This window comes from Podarcis raffonei, chromosome 6, assembly GCF_027172205.1.
Source record: "Podarcis raffonei isolate rPodRaf1 chromosome 6, rPodRaf1.pri, whole genome shotgun sequence".
NCBI lineage: Eukaryota > Metazoa > Chordata > Lepidosauria > Squamata > Lacertidae > Podarcis > Podarcis raffonei.
The window spans coordinates 57,022,761-57,040,701 of NC_070607.1; the positions used below are offsets into that span (position 1 = coordinate 57,022,761).

At 41.9% G+C, this 17,941-nt stretch overlaps 1 protein-coding gene across 1 annotated transcript; it reads right to left on the reverse strand.

Moving 5' to 3' along the window:
• Nucleotides 1-1,464: 1,464 nt before the first annotated feature.
• Nucleotides 1,465-16,515, reverse strand: LOC128416075 (chitotriosidase-1-like). The gene is made up of 11 exons (XM_053393157.1): nucleotides 16,408-16,515; nucleotides 14,842-14,871; nucleotides 13,519-13,720; nucleotides 12,891-12,947; nucleotides 10,231-10,396; nucleotides 8,362-8,486; nucleotides 8,059-8,149; nucleotides 7,353-7,535; nucleotides 4,849-4,965; nucleotides 3,341-3,476; nucleotides 1,465-2,033 (listed from the first exon to the last, which is right to left on the reverse strand). Exons 1-11 carry the CDS (start codon nucleotides 16,430-16,432, stop codon nucleotides 1,768-1,770), a joined length of 1,398 nt encoding a protein of 465 aa, XP_053249132.1. The 5' UTR covers nucleotides 16,433-16,515; the 3' UTR covers nucleotides 1,465-1,767.
• Nucleotides 16,516-17,941: the final 1,426 nt, after the last annotated feature.

Consider the following 17,941-nt stretch of genomic DNA (forward strand, 5'->3'; position numbering starts at 1 on the left):
TTTTGAATGAAACTGATTTGACCTATGATGTAGTTGCAGATGAAGTAATTGTAGTTTCAACATCAGACAAGGGCCTAATACTCACTCCATGCTGGATAAAGACAACCAGAAAACCAGCGATGTTAGTTATGAATAAACAAATAATCCATCAAATAAAAATAATAGCAGAATAACTTGGTTAAATGACCAGGACAATAATTAGTCCATAGCGGCTTCTTTTAGTTAAGGAAATAAAGGAGCAAGAGGTCTTGAAGTCTATATCAATAGTCTTAGTAGAGTCACACAGTAAACTCAGTGGTAAAAGAATAAATTTGAATCAAGTTAAACTGTATGTGTATATGCTTCACTGCTTCTTACTGATGATGGATGCTGAGCGCTTGCAACAGTTCTGATATTTGGGAAATTTTCTCTAAATCGCTTACATGAAATCAGAATCAACTGCTTAGAATCCCAAAATTATAGCTGCAATCTTAAACATCCAAGGGAGCTAGCACAATTGAACTGAATGGTCTTATGTCTAAGTAAACATTGCAAAGGATGGTTCATTGTCAAGAAAGACGAATCCTTAGAAGGTGGCTGGAACTGTGGCTTTGGCAAGAAAGGACAGCCAGCCTTCTGATCATGACTCCTTTCTAACCTGCCCTCTGTTCATGAGTCCATGAAGACCTCAGTGACTCAAACAGAATCTATTGTTTTCTAACCTTTCATCTCAGTTATACAGACTTAAGATGGATAGCTTTTTTTCTTCCTATGCTCCTAACTGTGATTAATTTATAGGCATTTTAAAACTGAAATGCCACCTCAAGAAAACCTGTATTTTCTCCCCTGCAGCTATGAAAGCAGACACAAGGCTGTATTTTGGTTCAGAAATGGAATCAAACTATCTTTGGGAGGCTAATCACAGTTCTTCTGTGCCACATGTATATTTCAGCCCTAGTGGAAACAATAAATACAAAATAGCTGTAAGCTTAAATTCAAGAGCATGGTTGAGCTACTCAGATAAAAGGAACAACTATCTGATAAAATATAGAACATTATTTGTTAGAGAAGTGTAGAGTGCCATCTATTGGCAGAAATGCTGGACACAGCTACCAGAAATAAGTTTCCACTTTCTAGATTCAGGTAGGTAGCCGTGTTGGTCTGACGCAGTCGAAATAAAAATAAACAAAATAAAAAATTGTCCAGTAGCACCTTATAGACCAACTAAGTTTGTTCTGGTATAAGCTTTCGTGTGTATGCACACGTCATACATAGAGCCAAGAATTGCAAAGTTATTAGATACTAAAGCAAAAGCAGAAATGTCACTCTTTTGGATCCTAAATTTGTTCCTTGTGGGGTTTTTTTTTTTAAATGAACCAAACAGAGAGAATGTTTTGAAATACATGTTTAGTACCAGTTATTATTAAAATGAATTCACGGAGCTGGTTGCCTGCTAGGTATGCAACAAAACAAGCCTCTAACTACTTTTAGTTGAAATGAGTTTATTTTCTTTTGCTAAAATTATCAGAAATAGGGAGCAAGTGGCTACATATTGTATAAGCAAACTATTATGAAGTGCTCATATCTTGCTGGCTGGTGCGTTGTTCTTTAGTGCAAAGCAGAAGCAGATACTATAAGCCTATTTGTTAAAGACTTGGAGAAATATGCAGATGAACATATTGGAAGTATAGGCAGTTTTACAGGGACAGCAAAGCACTTAGCTCTGAAGTACTTAGCTCTGAAGACAACGGAATGTCATCTTTGGGGCTTGCCTATATTAGAAGCCCCTTATTGAGGATGATTGCAACATTTGCACTGGTTGTCAAAAGTTAGTCCTGTTGGGCAAGGCATGCTGAAAGTCTTTTTGTGGGTGCACATATAATACTTTGTGGCATCTTGCAAATCAGCATGGATCCCATCCTCCTTGTCAAGGCAAAAGGTGTCTGCTGTAGGTGCATCAGGTTGTGGTACATCAGGTTGTGGCGCATCAGGTTGTGGCACATCAGGTCTTGGAGGTTCAGCAGGAACTGGAGGTTTGGGGTTTGGTGCCAGGCCTGCCAGAAGAAGAATATAGATAGTTTAGCCTTTTAAAAAAGCTATATATACCGTATTTTTTGCTCTATAACATGCACCCGACCATAACACGCACGTAGTTTTTAGAGGAGGAAAATCCGTAGGCATGCCACCCGTAGGCATTCCCTCCACAACACGCACAGACATTTCCCCTTACTTTTTAGGAGTAAAAAAGTGAGTGTTATGGTGCAAAAAATACGGTATATATGTATTAATAATACTGTATATATCTGGAGCTGGTGCTCATGAAAGGCTCCAGGAATGGAGCTGCCTCTTCTGCCTCTTCCTCTGACTTCTCGTTTCTGGTACCACATGCAAGGCTTCTGTGCACATTGACTTTTAGGATGCTGTGGCAAATTTAAGCTTGCAGTGTGAGGTACGCCTTTGATTGCTCAATCAAGGAAAGGTGGTCTTCAGATGTTCCAGATTAATGAAATAAATTAAATGGTGCTGAAATCTAACTTGAAATTTAATGGGGATGGGGTGAAATTAGTCACACACAAAGAGAACCTTTCAATATCAGTAGAAAAGGAACCAGGGAAAGTGCTGTTTGGTGCAGAGAAGTGGTGTGTGGGAAATGTTCATAAAACAGAAGGCATGGTGTGGAGAAAATGTTTTTCTCCTTCCTTCATAATACTAGAACCTGGAGTCACCCAATGAAGGGTGGGAGAGTCAGAAACGGTTAACTGGTTAAATAATGGGATTTCTTGCTTCCACAAGAAATGGCGCTGACCATATTAGATGGATTTCAAGGTAGGGATTAGATGAAATTATGGAAGCTAGGGCTGCTAGTCATGGGGAGAATATGCTGCCTCCAAGATCAGAGGCAGCATCCCACAGTTGCTGGGGGAGGGGGACAGTAGGAGAGACCTAGTGCCTCACGTCCTGCTTGTGTGCTTCTCAGAAGCATGTGGTTTGCCACTGTGGGAAAGAGGATAGTGGAATAGGTAGGCTTTGGGGCTGACCCAACTGGGCTCTTATGTGCTTACACAGCCTTGATTGTTCATTCCCTGGTGTGTTGCATGAAGAGGAGGAGAAATGCACAGCCTAAGAGAGCTGTTTTAGGTTAAACGAGTTTATTTAAGCACAGCCAGAGGCCTAAAGGGAGACAAGAAACTCCCCTTTTCACAGAGACCTTTTTTCTTCTTCTTATATCATGGGTGCAACTACCTATTGCTATATAACAGGAAGCCAGAATGAAGTAAGAGTGTTGGGTAAATATTTAGTTCCCTACAGGCCTTGTGACTGAGGATTTCAAGAAAAACAAATATAATAACAAAGGATTAACCTGTGGAGCCAAGTTCTCTCTTCAGAGTCTGGAGGAGTGGGTATGCTCCTTGGCCACAGAAAGAACCACTGAAGTCATCCAGATCCATGGCCCATACCATGGCACCTCCCAGCTTCTTTTGCTTCAGATAGTTGACCTGAGAGAAACAGAAACAGGAATTCAAAGGCTTATGGGAGTAATAATAATGGTGAGAACCGTTCTAGGGCAATGAATATGGCTCCTGTTTAAGAAGGAAATTAGAATATTCAGAGGTCTGTAAGTATGCTGCCTTTAACAGTAAAGTCCAAGGCAAAAGTAAATCATCATGACAACTGACAATTTCAATATGAGCGGTTGCTGGAGTGGTGGGACAGAGCTGACCTCCAGACACTAGTATCACTGCAGCTTATGGCTAGAGCCAATCCTGCACTTCCATCAGGACATCCATGCAGCCCAGTGCCTTGCCCCACCCTACCCATGTAAGCGGCAGTGATGTCAGTATTGGGAGAGCAGCTCTGCAACATCACCCTATCACTGGCTGCTATTGTTCAACATTAAGCATTTTGTCCTTGGAAAAGCATGGTGAACCATAGCTACCCACTGCATGTGTTTTTATTGATTGATTACATTTATATCCCACCTTTCCTCCAAGAAACTCAAAGTGGTGTACATGGTTCTACCTCTCCCACATTTTATTCTCACAACAGCACTGTGAGGAAGGTTGGGCTGAGAGATGGTGACTGGCCCAGGGTCACCCAGTGAGGCTTATTACTGAGTGGGAATTAGAACCATGGTCTCCCAGGTCCAACACCCTAATCACTATGTGCAGTGAAAATCTCCACTTATGTCAGACTTCAGGGAATCAGATCTCCCCCCCGGTGGCAGTAATAAACAGATCAAATGAAAGGAGTGTTCTTGCCAGTTAGTTTCTTTAAAAATCACAGCGAAAGACAAAGGAATGCATATCTCTCTAGAAATGGCGGTGCTCCCAGTAAAGGTTCACCCCCTCTGAACCCATTAATCTACGTCACTCCTATGTTGGGTAATCTGAGCTTGTTGCTGCTGCGCTTTCTGTTCTACCACTCTCAAAGCCCTTCTAGTCTTAGGCGAAGGGGGAGGGAGGGTCAGGAATGCAGTCCAATGACACTGAATCTGCCAGCTGTCTCTCTCTTGGTGTTTCCTCTTCTAGTTGTTCCTCACCCAGTATTTCCCAGCTTTCCCCCTCTGGACTATGACCCTCTGCAAACCGCTGTTCTAAATCAATACTGTCCTCCTGCCCTTGGGAAGGTTCAGGAAAAGGGGGGGCAACTCCCACCATTCCTCCTCAGTCCAGCCCCTGACACCTTAATTCCTATTGGAAATCGCATTCTACATAGCAAAGTGGTCCTTAAATAACCTAGTATCATTACTATCTAGTCATTATGTAGCTTGCTAGCATGTTTACCAGGTGACGATTTTGAAGCATAACATTGACTGAGCTCCACTAAATGTTTTGTAAGGATAAAAGCAAATATATGTATAATTGTTACCTTAGTTTTAACGCTGTCCACATTGTCGTATCCTACCCACTGATTTCCCTTGAAGGAATAGGGCGCATCCCCCCCTGGAATCACTGCTGTGGTGGCACCTTTATTAAAGTTGCAGATCTGAAACAAAATTGATTGGAGCATGGCTGTGTTACCACATGGTTGAATTGAGACACTTGAGGTCAGACAACTTCCCCCTTATGGAGGTGTAGAAATCAGAGCCTGTTGCAATTGCAAGAAGGGCAGTTAAAATGACCAAGGAGATAGAGCAAGCTTCCTCTTACGAGGAATGGTTTCAGCATTTGGGGGCATCTAGTTCAGAGAAAAGATGACATGATAGAAGTTTATAAAATTATGCATGGCACGGAGAAAGTGGATACAGAAAAGTTCTTCTCCCTTTCTCATGCAGTAGAATTCATGGAGATTCAATGAAGCTGAATGGTGAAAGATATAGGACAGATTAAAGAAAGCACTTCTTTGCACAGCACATAGTAAAACTATGGAACATGATCCCTCACCAACCAGTGATGGCCACCAAACTGGATGGCTTTCAGAGAGACAAATTCATGGAGGACAAGTCTACCAATAGCTACTAGCCACAATGGCTATCTTCCACCTCCACTGTCAGAGGCATTGTGCCTCTGAATAATAGGTAGGTGCTGGAAGTTGCAGGTGGCCAGAGTGCTGTTGCGCTCATGCTCAACTTGCAGGTCTCAAAGAGGCATCTTGGTGGCCACTATAAGAACAAGATGCTGGACTAGATGAGCCATTGGTCTGATGCAGCAGGCTTCTCTTATGTTCTTAAAGCTGTCTGTATCAGGTGCCTTACCCTTAAAATAAGTAAAGCAAAATAGGGGTTTTAACGCTACTCCAGGAAGTTTTGGGAATATATTATACGACAGAGAATGGTTGCTGACCTGAGGAGGGACCATAGCTCAGTGGTAGGCCACATGCACATGACAGGTGTTGGGAAAGACCTTGAAGAGTCTCCACCAGGCACAGTACAGTGTTAGTGCTGCCAAGTGTTGTTAGAAGACCCCTATTCCCCTCACAGACCTAAAATTCCCAGAGCCCCTGGGAAAAGAAATTACCGTAACTGTTAAACCACTCTGAGAACTGTGGCTCTGTGAGGGGAATAAGAGTTTTCTAACAACTCTCAGCCCCCTTAATAACTACATTTCCCATCATTCATTGGCAGGGAGGAAGCCACAATTGTTTAAAGAGGCATGATGCTTTAAATGTATAGTGCAGATTATTATTGTTGTTATTTATGGAATTTATACAGTGGTACGTTGGTTTACAACCATAATCTGTTCCGGAGGTCCAGTTGTAAACCAAAACAGGTTGTAACCCAAGGCGTGCTTTCGCCAATGGGGTCTCCCCCCCATTGGTTTAAATCCAAAAAAAGGGACACACACTTCCAGGTTTGACGTGGTTGTAATCCAAAGCGGTTGCAAACCAAGGTACCACTGTATAACCGGGGGTCTCAGTGCGGTTCCCAGAATGAAATCAAGATATAAAACCACAAAATACCTAATTAAAACAGAAACAACAACCCAATAATCTCACTTTGAACCTTCTTGGATTGTGTGTTCTCAGCCCTGTCCTGAAGTTTGCCCACAACTTTCTCAACAAATCTGAGGGTGTGTGTCGCATGGAAAGCAGAACAGAAAAGGGAAGTATATGTCCATAAATTTGAGGAAATTAGTTAATTGGGGTGGGGGAAAGTAAAGGCAGCGGGTTTGCCATGATCAAAACACAGTAGCAGATGCTCTTAATTCTAGATAAGAAAATGAATTTCTATTAAGATCTGCTCAGGAGGGGAGGCAGCTGGAAGTCCTATCTCCACACTGGAGCCAGAGGGGACCATGTGGTGGGAACGGAAGGGCTTCCATCTGTTCCAGCCTCACCCCCCCTCTATTTCTCCTCACTTTCCTCTGGATTCTGCCATCCCAGTGCCCAGCCCAACAGTGCAGAGGGAGACATGGCAATTAACTGTTTTCACCTGCAAGAAAGTACCGTAACTGGAAAGAAAGTAACTGCATATGGCCCTGCAAAAATATTAGGAATGGGATTTTTCAGTACAGCACTAGATGTGTCCCCATGAGAACAAAATGCTGGACAGCTAGGTTTTTTTAAATATAGGACTACACTGGGGAAGGAGCATGTGTCACGAGGATGACGTAACGTAGGTCTGCAAGAAGAAAGGGGTCGCCATTTTTGGAGAGTGAAATAAAGGGTTTTGGGGGGCTCTGGAAGTTAGCGGTATCAGGGGTGCCCTGTCTCTGGAGATCTGATGTGGCAGCTTTCTTCTGCAGTATTTAAGTGCCTCCACCTATACACAACCTGTATTTGTAAAACGAAAAAAAAACCTCCCGCAACAACCCAGTATTGCAAAACAACAAAAACAAAAACAAACTTTCGTAAGCATTCTACTCCTGGAACATCTCACCACTTAGAGAAGTGGGGCTAGCCTAACAATATATATATTTAAGCATCTTTCCTACCTCATAATAAGACAAGAATCCAGCCTCTTTGGTGAAAGTGCCAGCTGTTCCTGGTCCTGAGGCTGGAGCATTAACCCCATTTTGTGTGGAAGAAAGGGTAAAGGTTCGTCCATAGAGAGGAACTCCCAGGACAAGCTTTTCAGCTGGTGCTCCTTTGCCCATCCAGTACTTCACAGCATTGTCCTTGATGAGGTAGAATGAGATAGAAAGCATGATATCAATGCATGTTGCCCAGTTTTACTGTTCAGATCTCTGGTTGCTCCACAGACCTGTAGTTTCCTAGCAGCCACGACTCAATGGACTATGGATGGAGACATGAGTCTTTTCCCAGTCTGTATCAAATTCTCATATATCCATTCATTAGTTTAGTCTACCCCATTTCCACATTATTCAATGATGAATATTTTTAAAACGATACGAAACCATAACAATGGCATTTAAGCATGCATTATATCACAATATATATTGTATCTCAATGTATTTCATATACTGTATCTCAATACGTATTTGATCTGTTTTTGTACATTTTTTCAGCCAAGAACTTTATCCCAGTTCCATATTGGAAACCTTTCACAGGATGTAGAGCTTGGCAAAGGCTGACCTAGAGGACCAAGAAATAGTGGGTTTGCTTTGTACCTTTGGACATTTTCTTTACTTTCAATTAAAATGAGAGGCTACAATTTGCTAGGAAATATTTAACACTTACGGTGTCAGGGTACAGAGGGCTGACATGTCCTGTAACGCGTTCCCAAGATCCATGAAAGTCATATGACATCAGGTTGATGAAGTCCAGAGACCTGCAAGGGGAATTCGAATATGTTTATTCCATCTCTAGCATAAGAATCCTGAGTGGATGCATTGTGGGTAATTATGTGCCCACTGGCATGATTTGTCAACCATGATTTGAAATTATTGCACTAAACTGGTTCTCAAGTATCAAATGCAAGCTGCCTGTGAGTTGCCACCATTAATTTCCCTTCATGGTTCATAAGTGCCTCATCATACTCACTGGGAAATCTTGTCCACTTCATAGCCATTGTCAATGGTTTCCTTCCCAGCTGCCACAGCAGCAGACAGCAGCAGCCTTTCCTTTCCTGTCCGTTGTGCTTCTGCCTGGAATTCTTTCACCATTTCCTAAGGCAAATAGTTGAGTAGAACAATAATTAAATTTGCCTTTGTCCTTCTCTTAAAGCTCGAGGATGTGGAAGAGATGGAAACATCCCCATTTCCACACTCTCTAGCTTCTTGGCCCACCCTCACATCTCCTGCTTCAACCATGCTGGCTGATGACCTCTGGTTCATGCCTTGCATGGACACCAAGACAGATACACAGCTCTGAGTCATTGGATGCGAGCTCATCCAGGCCTCCAGGATCCTGCTGAGGCTCTCTCAGCATGTTAATCATGGCCTCTCCCTCCTGCCTGATGGACTCAACCAGCCACCCCCCTCATTCCCCTCAGCAGCCTCCTCCTTCCCTGCCACCAGGTTGGCCAAGAAGCAGCTGAAGAAGCTGGAACAGAGACAGGCTCCTCTCACATTTCCTTATTACTGAGAGCGATGTGGGTGAGTTCCTCATCAATGGCACCTGGGCAGGCTACCTGGAGTCAATATCTACCTTACCACTGGCAGTAGGCCTGAGAGCCCCACTATCTCCTCCATCACCCACTGCATGAGGACCCCAGCTAGTACAGCATTTGGTTGAGCTGATGTATATTATGTGTGCTGTATTTTATGTTTATTTTAATGAACCAAATAGAGTGAAAGATTGTGAGTTATGAGAGTGGGCATGAATTTAACAGTGCTTAGCTTTTTTCCCCAGCTGCTATTTTGTTAAGTTGTTAATATTGTTTTATAGATTATAAATGCCGTATTGATTTGTTAATCATACAATATGGCTTTTGTTGCAATTGTGATGTTTGGTTTATTTTTCAGCTGCTGTTTTATAGATTGTAATTGCTTCATTGACGATTTGTTAATTATTTTATATGATTTATACTATATTTGTGATGTTCTATTATGGTTTATCATGTTGTAATTTATTGTTTGTAAGCCGCTTTGGGATTCATTTGAATGAAAAGCGTCATAGAAATACAATAAATCAAATTAAAATCAATCCATAAAAAGGGAAATCTAAATTGAATCAAAGCAGAAGAGGTTTCCCAGTAAAGAGCGGAAGTGTAGGTAGGTAGAGACCTACTGATTCAATCACTTTCCCTCAGAACTAACTGAAAATTCCATATGCTTTGATTACATTTACATCCCATACCTTTCTTCTGTTCTGGAACCCAAGGCAAAGTACATGCAGTTCCCAGTTACCAGATTCAGACCTGTTTAGTTGAGCAAGGTGGTGGCCTCATGTACCTTCAGACCATACTGTAGGGCTAGCTTATAGAATATTTATACGTTATCTTACCTATATGTTATAGGTTCAACCTATTAGCTCACTACTTGAGGCACAAGAACCTATCTTTAAGCCCCTTGTTCCATATTGTCTCAAAAACCACTCTAGATGCGTCTGGTGATTTACACAAGCTTTCACATTTCACATAATTTAGTTTTGCTGGTCTAGGGCTCTATTTGTATACCCAGTTCTGATATCTTGACTGGTGGTCAACTTCCCTATCATAACCGACACAAAGGCAAATCTAGGGGTTGGTCTCTGGACAACACCTTGGCACAGCCTGGGATTTGATACAAGTCTGAATCTTGTAACTTGATTCCATCCGTTCACTGAGAAAACAATAATTCATATTGTCTCTTTGCAGCACTCCCTGATATTCCTATTAAATTCATTGCCTGTTGTGCACAGAAGTTGCCCCTAGAATCTGCAGGCAGACAGTAGAATTGGTTGGTGGTGATTTGCTGAGTTTTACTGTACCTGAACCAAGGAAGTGAAACGCATTTTATCAGCTGCAGGACTGCCTCTGGCTCCAGGATATTCCCAATCTAGGTCCAGGCCATCGAAACCATAATTTCGCAAGAATTGTATCACAGAATTAATAAATGTCTGACGTGTGTCAGGAGTAGCTACCATAGCAGAGAACCTAGAAGGGAAGCAATTCAAGTCAAAAAGATACACATCATGGCTGTTTTGTTTGGCACCCAAGACAGTGATGGTGCTAAAAATACAAAATATCTTCCCTTTGGTTATCCACTGGACCCTTGTCTTTTAGTTTTCAGATGGTTGCTGAAGAAGACTTTGTCCACCCACAAGCTTTTACTGTTTGATTTTAGTTTTCCAACATGCTGCTGTTTTGCTTCACTGCAAGGTCACCATGTCCTGGTGTCCTGGTTCAGTCCTGCTCAGACCTCAAACGTAGAAGCAAATTAGGAAGAGCAGGGCCCACAGCAGATCTTTGTACTACCAGTGACCCTGAGGAGCCATCAGATCTGGACATCCCCCCTCCATGACTGGAGGTTACATCACCCATCACCTGGGCTCATAGTTGGCTCTTGTAGCACCTCTCATCACTCCCAAAGCCACAAAGATGCTTGTGTGGGGTTAAATGATCAGCAGTACATTCTGGAGGTCTCGATTCCACCCCTAACAGTCCCCTGCCAATGCAAAAAATATATATGTCTAATTTTACAGCACCCATGATAGGTAGAGAATCAAGTCATTAAGACCAAATTGTAGACTTTGCCTATTTATTTCTTACAGTTCATGACTGTGATAGTCCAATGCCATGGATGATGTGGTCCAAAACATTCAGAAGGCACCAGAATGGTGAAGGCTACCATACTGGCTGCATAAGCACACACACTCTGGTGTATTGGTAGTTGTTAATTTTGGAAAAGCATAACTGGTGCTTACAGTATTTCTGCTGCCAACCAACAATGCCATCTTATGAAGAACAGGTCCACAACTGAAGCCTTGGGGCAAATCAGGCAGTGTCCCTATAGAATACGTAACACAGGAACAGACTTTCCTTTTATTCCATCAAGCCATGGGAGAAACTTCATTGTTCAATCTGTTTTTGCTTTGCTTCTATAAAGCATGCCCCTGACCTGATTTGTCTCCAAAGAATGGATTGGGAGTAGGGGGAAATAAGGTAAACCACAGTGTGTGATTATTCTGAGAACATATGCTTCTCAGAGTTAATGTTCCAACTGTAATGCCTTTGTTAGATGAATCTGAAGGACTGGTTTCAGTGGGCATTTTCAGCACTGTGGTTAACATGAGATGGAAGATTGGCACTAATATGCATAGTTCTCAGTATTTCAATTTCATGGTCATGTGACCTTTAAATTATTCTGAAACTATTTGTCTCAGTACAGGGGGGGGGGGAATGAGGCATGTTTACCTTCTTCCAGTTTTTCCCCCAAAAGCATCTTAACATTGCCACCCAATTAAAAAAAATTTACCTTCATGAAAATTGGCAACTTAACTTTAAATAGCAGCTTAGGCTGGTGTGCCAACTATGAGCCTACATGGATGAAGTAGAATTTTTGGTTTCTGTTATTCAGGCCTTATTCAAATTACTGTAATTCAGAGGTAGCCAATGTGCTTCTTCCAGATGTTGCTGGAGTACAACTCCCATCATCTTTGATAACTGACCACACTGGCTGGGACTAATGGAAGTTGTAGTTCAATAATAGTTGGAGGGCACCATGTTGGCTACTGTATCTGTGTAATGCGTTGGAAATGGGGCTGTTTTAAAATACAGTCTAGAAACTGAGAGCAGGATGGAAAATTGCTGCAAGTACTGGCTGGGACTCTGCCTCTGAGCGTATTATGGTAATACATCATCTTCCAGCCCAAATCACAAAATGTTGATTTTGACCTTTTAAACCCCATCACAGTTTGATGCTACAGTATTGGTATGACTACCATTCCCTGTACGTACCTGCAAATGCTCAGAGATCATTTATGGAGACACTTCTCTAAGTGCTTCCACCATCCAGAATATGATGTGTGGCTACTAAAGAAACGAACTTCTTATAAACGTTCGCTTAATGAACTTCACACCTTATGCTTCCTTTTAAATTTGATAATTTAACCTTCATTTGCTTTATGAAAACAAATGAAACTGAAAACATGCATCATTGCTACCAACTTTGATTTTTTTTTAGCTTCCTTTTAGTGCTGTTATCATTTGCATTAAAGTTATCTTTTTATTTATTTTGGAATTCCTTACACACTAGCCAGAACATACGCATTATTGGGCATCTGGTAAATGCAATGCAATGCAAAAATGAATGAATGAAATAGAAAGATGGGGTTCTAGGATTCCAACAGGAAACTTTCATGATGCATATTATTATTGAGAAGAGGGAGGGAATAGGATATGCTACAGAGCAGCACAGAACACAATATTTGGTCTGGACCTTGATTTGGGAATTTGGAAATGCCTGGTGCAATCTGAATCACTTCATAGGGACCTCACTTCACTGTGGACTTCTCCCAAATCTCTCTGAAGCAGCTACAGTATTTCAGTTCTGCATTCAGGATTTGACTGAAGCAAACACCCATCTTTATTACATATTGCCTACTCATGATGAAGTTCCTCTTTTAGAAACCCCATGCCCAAGTCTTACTTTTGACTTCCAAATGTCCATCCACCAATAGCTAAAAGTGTCTTCAGTCTTGGATTCCTAGACAGGAGGGGAAGAGAGGAACAGAGTTCAGGTTTTTTTTTGTCTTGCACAGCTGAGCTTACAAATATCTCTGATCATTCCCAGTGAAGTTCATTTGTGCTGCTCATGGAAGCTAGCATTTCTGCATATATTTCCCAGCTGCATGGAAAACAGTGTACACAAACAGATCATGCATACTGTATGTAGTTTTCTTTCAAAGTCCCAACTTGGGATTGAGGGTATGGAGCATAGGAAATTGCTTTTAAACCTTACTAGCAAGCATAGGGCTAGTTAGTACATGAAGGGGTTAAGATCACAGAATTAGATTTTTAGACTCAGCTAGGTCTCACCACCTTTTACCTCCATGGGGAAGTGAAGCTTCTTCCTAAGAAACAGTGAATGACACAGCATTATATAAAGGTGTTGGCTTGACCAATTTTCCACCTTCAAATCTCATTAACCAAACTCTATACAATTCTTAAGCCCAGAATTCTCTGTTTATCAGAAAATGGGAGCACTCATACAAATTTAGATCCTAGTTCTAGGAAATTCAAAAAAAGTCATCCTTCCTCCCCAGCACTCTCCATACTTTTGTTTGAGATTCTGGAAATCCTTGTAGAGTGTTTCATCGTTCCATTCCAGTGTTTTGATCTTGTTCTCTGACATTCCCGCAAATGCATAAATGAGGTGAGTGCACAGGTTGGGATCAATGTTCTGAGGGAGGAATTTCCCTTCACCTTGTCTGTACTGAGCCCAGTTGGTGAAATAGCAAACCAGTTTGAAAGCAGAGCCTGCAAAGATGAAAGTGCGTGTAAGAATTATCTGGAATTGTTGACAAAATAATTTACCTGGAGGTAATATTCTGTTGACTCTGCATTCCTACAGCTCCTGGGAGATTGTACTGATGCATACTATCTCCTCCACCCCAATCTCTCTCTCTCTCTCTTTCAAGTTTGAGAATGAACCCCACTCTTGGTGAGGGAGTTCCAAGGTCAGATCTGCCCTACCTGCATCCACAGAAACATCCTGGCCTTACTGATGATAGAGGTCCAATGTGGGGACATAACACCTTAAGGTTGCAGCCTTGCTCTTGTCATATGGCTGGATTTGTTCCATTACTATATTTGCCCACCCATACTTGTAGAGAAGTGGAGAGGAAATAGATAAACAAGTTGGTTATAGTTTTAGAATTTAGATATGCCTTTCATATATGGGAGAGACAAAGTTTGAAACTGAGTCTATTATTAAATAAATAAATATCTTTACTGCCAAGGATCACAAGGCAGTCTACAACATAAAAACACAAAAATCCACACCATAGTAGCAAACAATACCCCCCTTTAAAAAGCCAGGGATTGTTTAATTAGCCCAAGGCCTGGGAGAAGAGGAATGTTTTTGCCTGGTACCTAAAGATATGTGACAAAGAAGCTAGGTGAGTCACTGCAGAGGGAGCCACTACAGAAAAGGCCCATTCCAGGGGGGAGCCACTTTGGAAAAGGCTCATTCTCATGTTGCCACCCTCCAGTCTTCTGATGGAAGGGACACACAAAGAAGGGTCTCAGATGATAATTGTGGGGAGAAGGAGTCTTTAAGGCATTGCGGCCCTGAGCTGTTTAAGGCTTTATAGGTCAAAACCAGCACTTTGAATTGGGCCTGGAAACTATTTGGTAGCCAATGCTGTCGGGCCAGGATTGGCATTATATGTATGTTCAAACTATCATGCCCAGGTGAGCAATGCCAGGTGTTTGTGCTAGGTGCTGACACCTGGCTCTGTCTAACCGACTCCATCATGCGGTAGATTATTCTAAAGCAGGAAATGTCTTAACGAAGCCCAACAAACCCAAGCTTTACTCTGCCTGATTTTCACTTGGCTTGTTCTAAGCGAGTAACAACTCTGGGAAGGCTTACTTACTGCAGTGAAAAACCAGCAAGATGGCAAAACCTAGAGAAAAATGAAAATGGAAGATATTAGACAGGTAGCTGGATTCTTTGGAACCTTCCAGTAAGTTGATTCTGTTATGATCATTGTTAATAGCATTTTTATTAGAACTAATAGCATTTTCCGTACTTGAATTCAAAATGGTTTATAGACTCAAACACCAACTTGAATTGTCCTAATGATTAAAACACCAATATCAAATAACCACATGCCTGAACATCATAATGTGTTCCTTTACAATAGGTCCAGCCATGTATTATAAAATACTGTACCAATGGTACTTAATCCCTCAATAGAATATACAAAATGAAAGACAAATGATATCATTTTGGCTACATGTCCTGTAACCCATAAATCTCAAGCTTGCCCCTCTTCAATAACATTTAATTTCCTGTGCTATTGAAAGAGCTTGAGAAATAGTTTCTCATCCATCCTGCTAACCCAATAACCAACAGCTAAAATGATTGTGAATGTTATGAAGGTTTTTGAGGTCATTCAGATAAAGGTTAGAATGTGATGGATGGTATATTTTCCCAAACAGAAAATGAAGTGTTAGGGTGTCTTTGCCTTTTCTCATATGACTAGAAGCAAAAGAAAGCACTGCTTCTGGTCTCAAGCTTTAATAGTTGGGATGAGGAGAAATTTCAACCAGTGTGTGTCTTAACCCTTTGCACCATTAGCCGAAGTCCCCTTTTTGACGCAATCTACTGGTGGTTTATTCTTAAAGTAATTCAGATCTCCTCTCTCTCTCTCTCTCTCTCTCTCTCTCTCTCTCTCTCTCTCATTCCCCCATCTGCTTTTCTTTCAGAATTCACTTAATACAAACCTTCTGCCACACCATGAGAAAGTTGTCTACGGCTGTGGAATAGTACCTTAGAATATAATTCAAATAATGGGGTCTAATCTTGAAGCCCAAATCAGTCAGCACAGGCAAACATAGGACCTGTAATTTAATCTTTTTAGATTCAATCAAAATCTTTTTGTGATTTTAAGTCCTTATGAAAACTCAACAGCATTTTAGTACAAATTTCTCCAAATATACACATTCTTGCAAAGCAATTTCCCCAAGGATAATGCATTTTTAAAATTATTTTCACAAATATATGCATTTATGTGCACACTTTACCCCAGAATTTGCATGCTTTGTACAACCTACTTTACTGGAGAACTGCATTGCAAAATTCAGATAGGTGCACATATCGAAGGATGCCTGAGTTTTGGTACACCTATTGCAGGCATAGGCAAACTCGGCCCTCCAGATGTTTTGGGACTACAACTCCCATCATCCCTGACCACTGGTCCTGTTAGCTAGGGATGATGGGAGTTGTAGTCCCAAAACATCTGGAGGGCAAGTTTGCCTATGCCTGACCTATTGTTTTGGGAAGTGCAAATTACATATGCTTACTTTTTCATTATGAACGGGATCAAAGTTCTCCTCCATTCCTAATAAGAGCACATTGCACAGTAGCATATCTTAATGAGTGAAATCTAGCAAAACAACAACATCCAACATACACATGCTATTTAAGCCAAACTTACACGTCAAAATGAATGCTCGGCCCATGCTGAGTACAGATTCAGCACAGCCCTCCTGTTCTTAAGACAGCTGGTGGTTGCTCCTTAGAATTTGTCTCAGCTCACTTTGCCTGTGGCATTTATAGCTACTCGCACCCAAAAAGAGTGATTGTGAAATCAAAGGAGCATTTCCTCTATGTGTGTGTGGTCAAGGCATGCTACAATCAGGTGGTGATGAGCACAAGGGCTGTGCCAACAACTATTCTGTCTCAGAAATTCTCTTCCTCTTGGAAATAGGCTTCTATTTTTCTTCCTCATTCTGAGGTCACATCAGAATTCCTTCAAAAGTTGAAATTTCCTTATTAATGGGAACAGAAAACTGAGGGTGGTATGTGGTTTTCTCTCTCTTTCCACTGTAGCATTTCTGCAGTGCTGTCTCTGCAGCCTCCCCAACTTGTCCACGTTTACTAAACAGAAAAAGCCCCAGGGGAGAAGTTTTTTCTTTGTTTTATTTAAAATATAGTTCCATTTTCATTCAAGATCACAAGGCGGTTCATTACAAAACACACACATTAAAATATGACTAAAACATGTTTAGCTGACAGGGGAAACATAGCATTAATCATAACCACCTCAATCTGGCATCAAAAGCCTCAGAGAGCAGATATCATGAACTGGCAGGACAATGCGGAAGAGGAAGAAGACCCCAGTGAGGGGTGTGGCTGGGACTGGGACACACTGGGGCAAGCCGGGGATGGGGAAGGAGAGGTTGATGTAGGAAGTACTCATGGGGTGACGGAGGATGATGAGGGGATGGGGGTCAAGTGCACAGGAACCAAAGCAGCAGGACCCATCACCAGAGCCATAATGACCTTCACACGGTGGGCTCTGAGGCATAGGGAGCAGCGGGTGGGGAGTTCCAGGAGGCTGAGGCAGGCAAGAGGCCACAGCCCAGCTCTCTAGCTGGCCAGGTGGGACTTGCTAGCTCTGGGAGGAGGGGTGTGATTCCTCAGCTGGAGTAGGATTGGAACAGGTGTGGGTCACATGCCTCATCAAGCCCAGATGCTGCAGTCAGCATGCAAAGTACAAAAGGGAAGCAGAGTTAAGATGCTGTGTCTTCTCAACTGCCCATGTTGACCTCAGCTTGGATGCTCCAGGATCTCTGCCAGATTATGCTTCGGTTTGGACACGTGGCTTGACCTTGGACTAAGGACTTGACACACTGACTTGCCTCCAGGTAGGCCTGGGGTTCAGGACAGCAGATGGGCCACTAAGAGAAATAAAGAAAATCTGAATTCCAGAACTTGCCACAATGCAAGAAAGTAGAGGTTAAAATGTATCACTAAAATGTAACCCTAACCCAAAGACTTCACTCCTGTGTTAATCACTAGCAAAAGTCAGATATAAGGATTGCAACTGGTAATGAGCCTACTCAGGAACACCAGAATTTGCATTGCCCAACTGTGGGAAAACAAGGAAACCCCCACAGTAAGGCTCCTTTGTCATGCCAAAATCATTCAAATATGTTGATTCATGGTGATTTCACTTCAGTGCATTG

Excerpts from the sequence above, each read along its gene's own strand:
- LOC128416075 (XM_053393157.1), bottom strand. The coding sequence starts at position 16,432 with ATGGGCCGAGCATTCATTTTGACGT. Across the intron at positions 3,477-4,848 it reads TGGACAGCGTTAAAACTAAG|GTCAACTATCTGAAGCAAAA; the intron begins GTAACAATTATA and ends TGTTTCTCTCAG. Across the intron at positions 2,034-3,340 it reads GAGAGAACTTGGCTCCACAG|GCCTGGCACCAAACCCCAAA; the intron begins GTTAATCCTTTG and ends TTCTTCTGGCAG.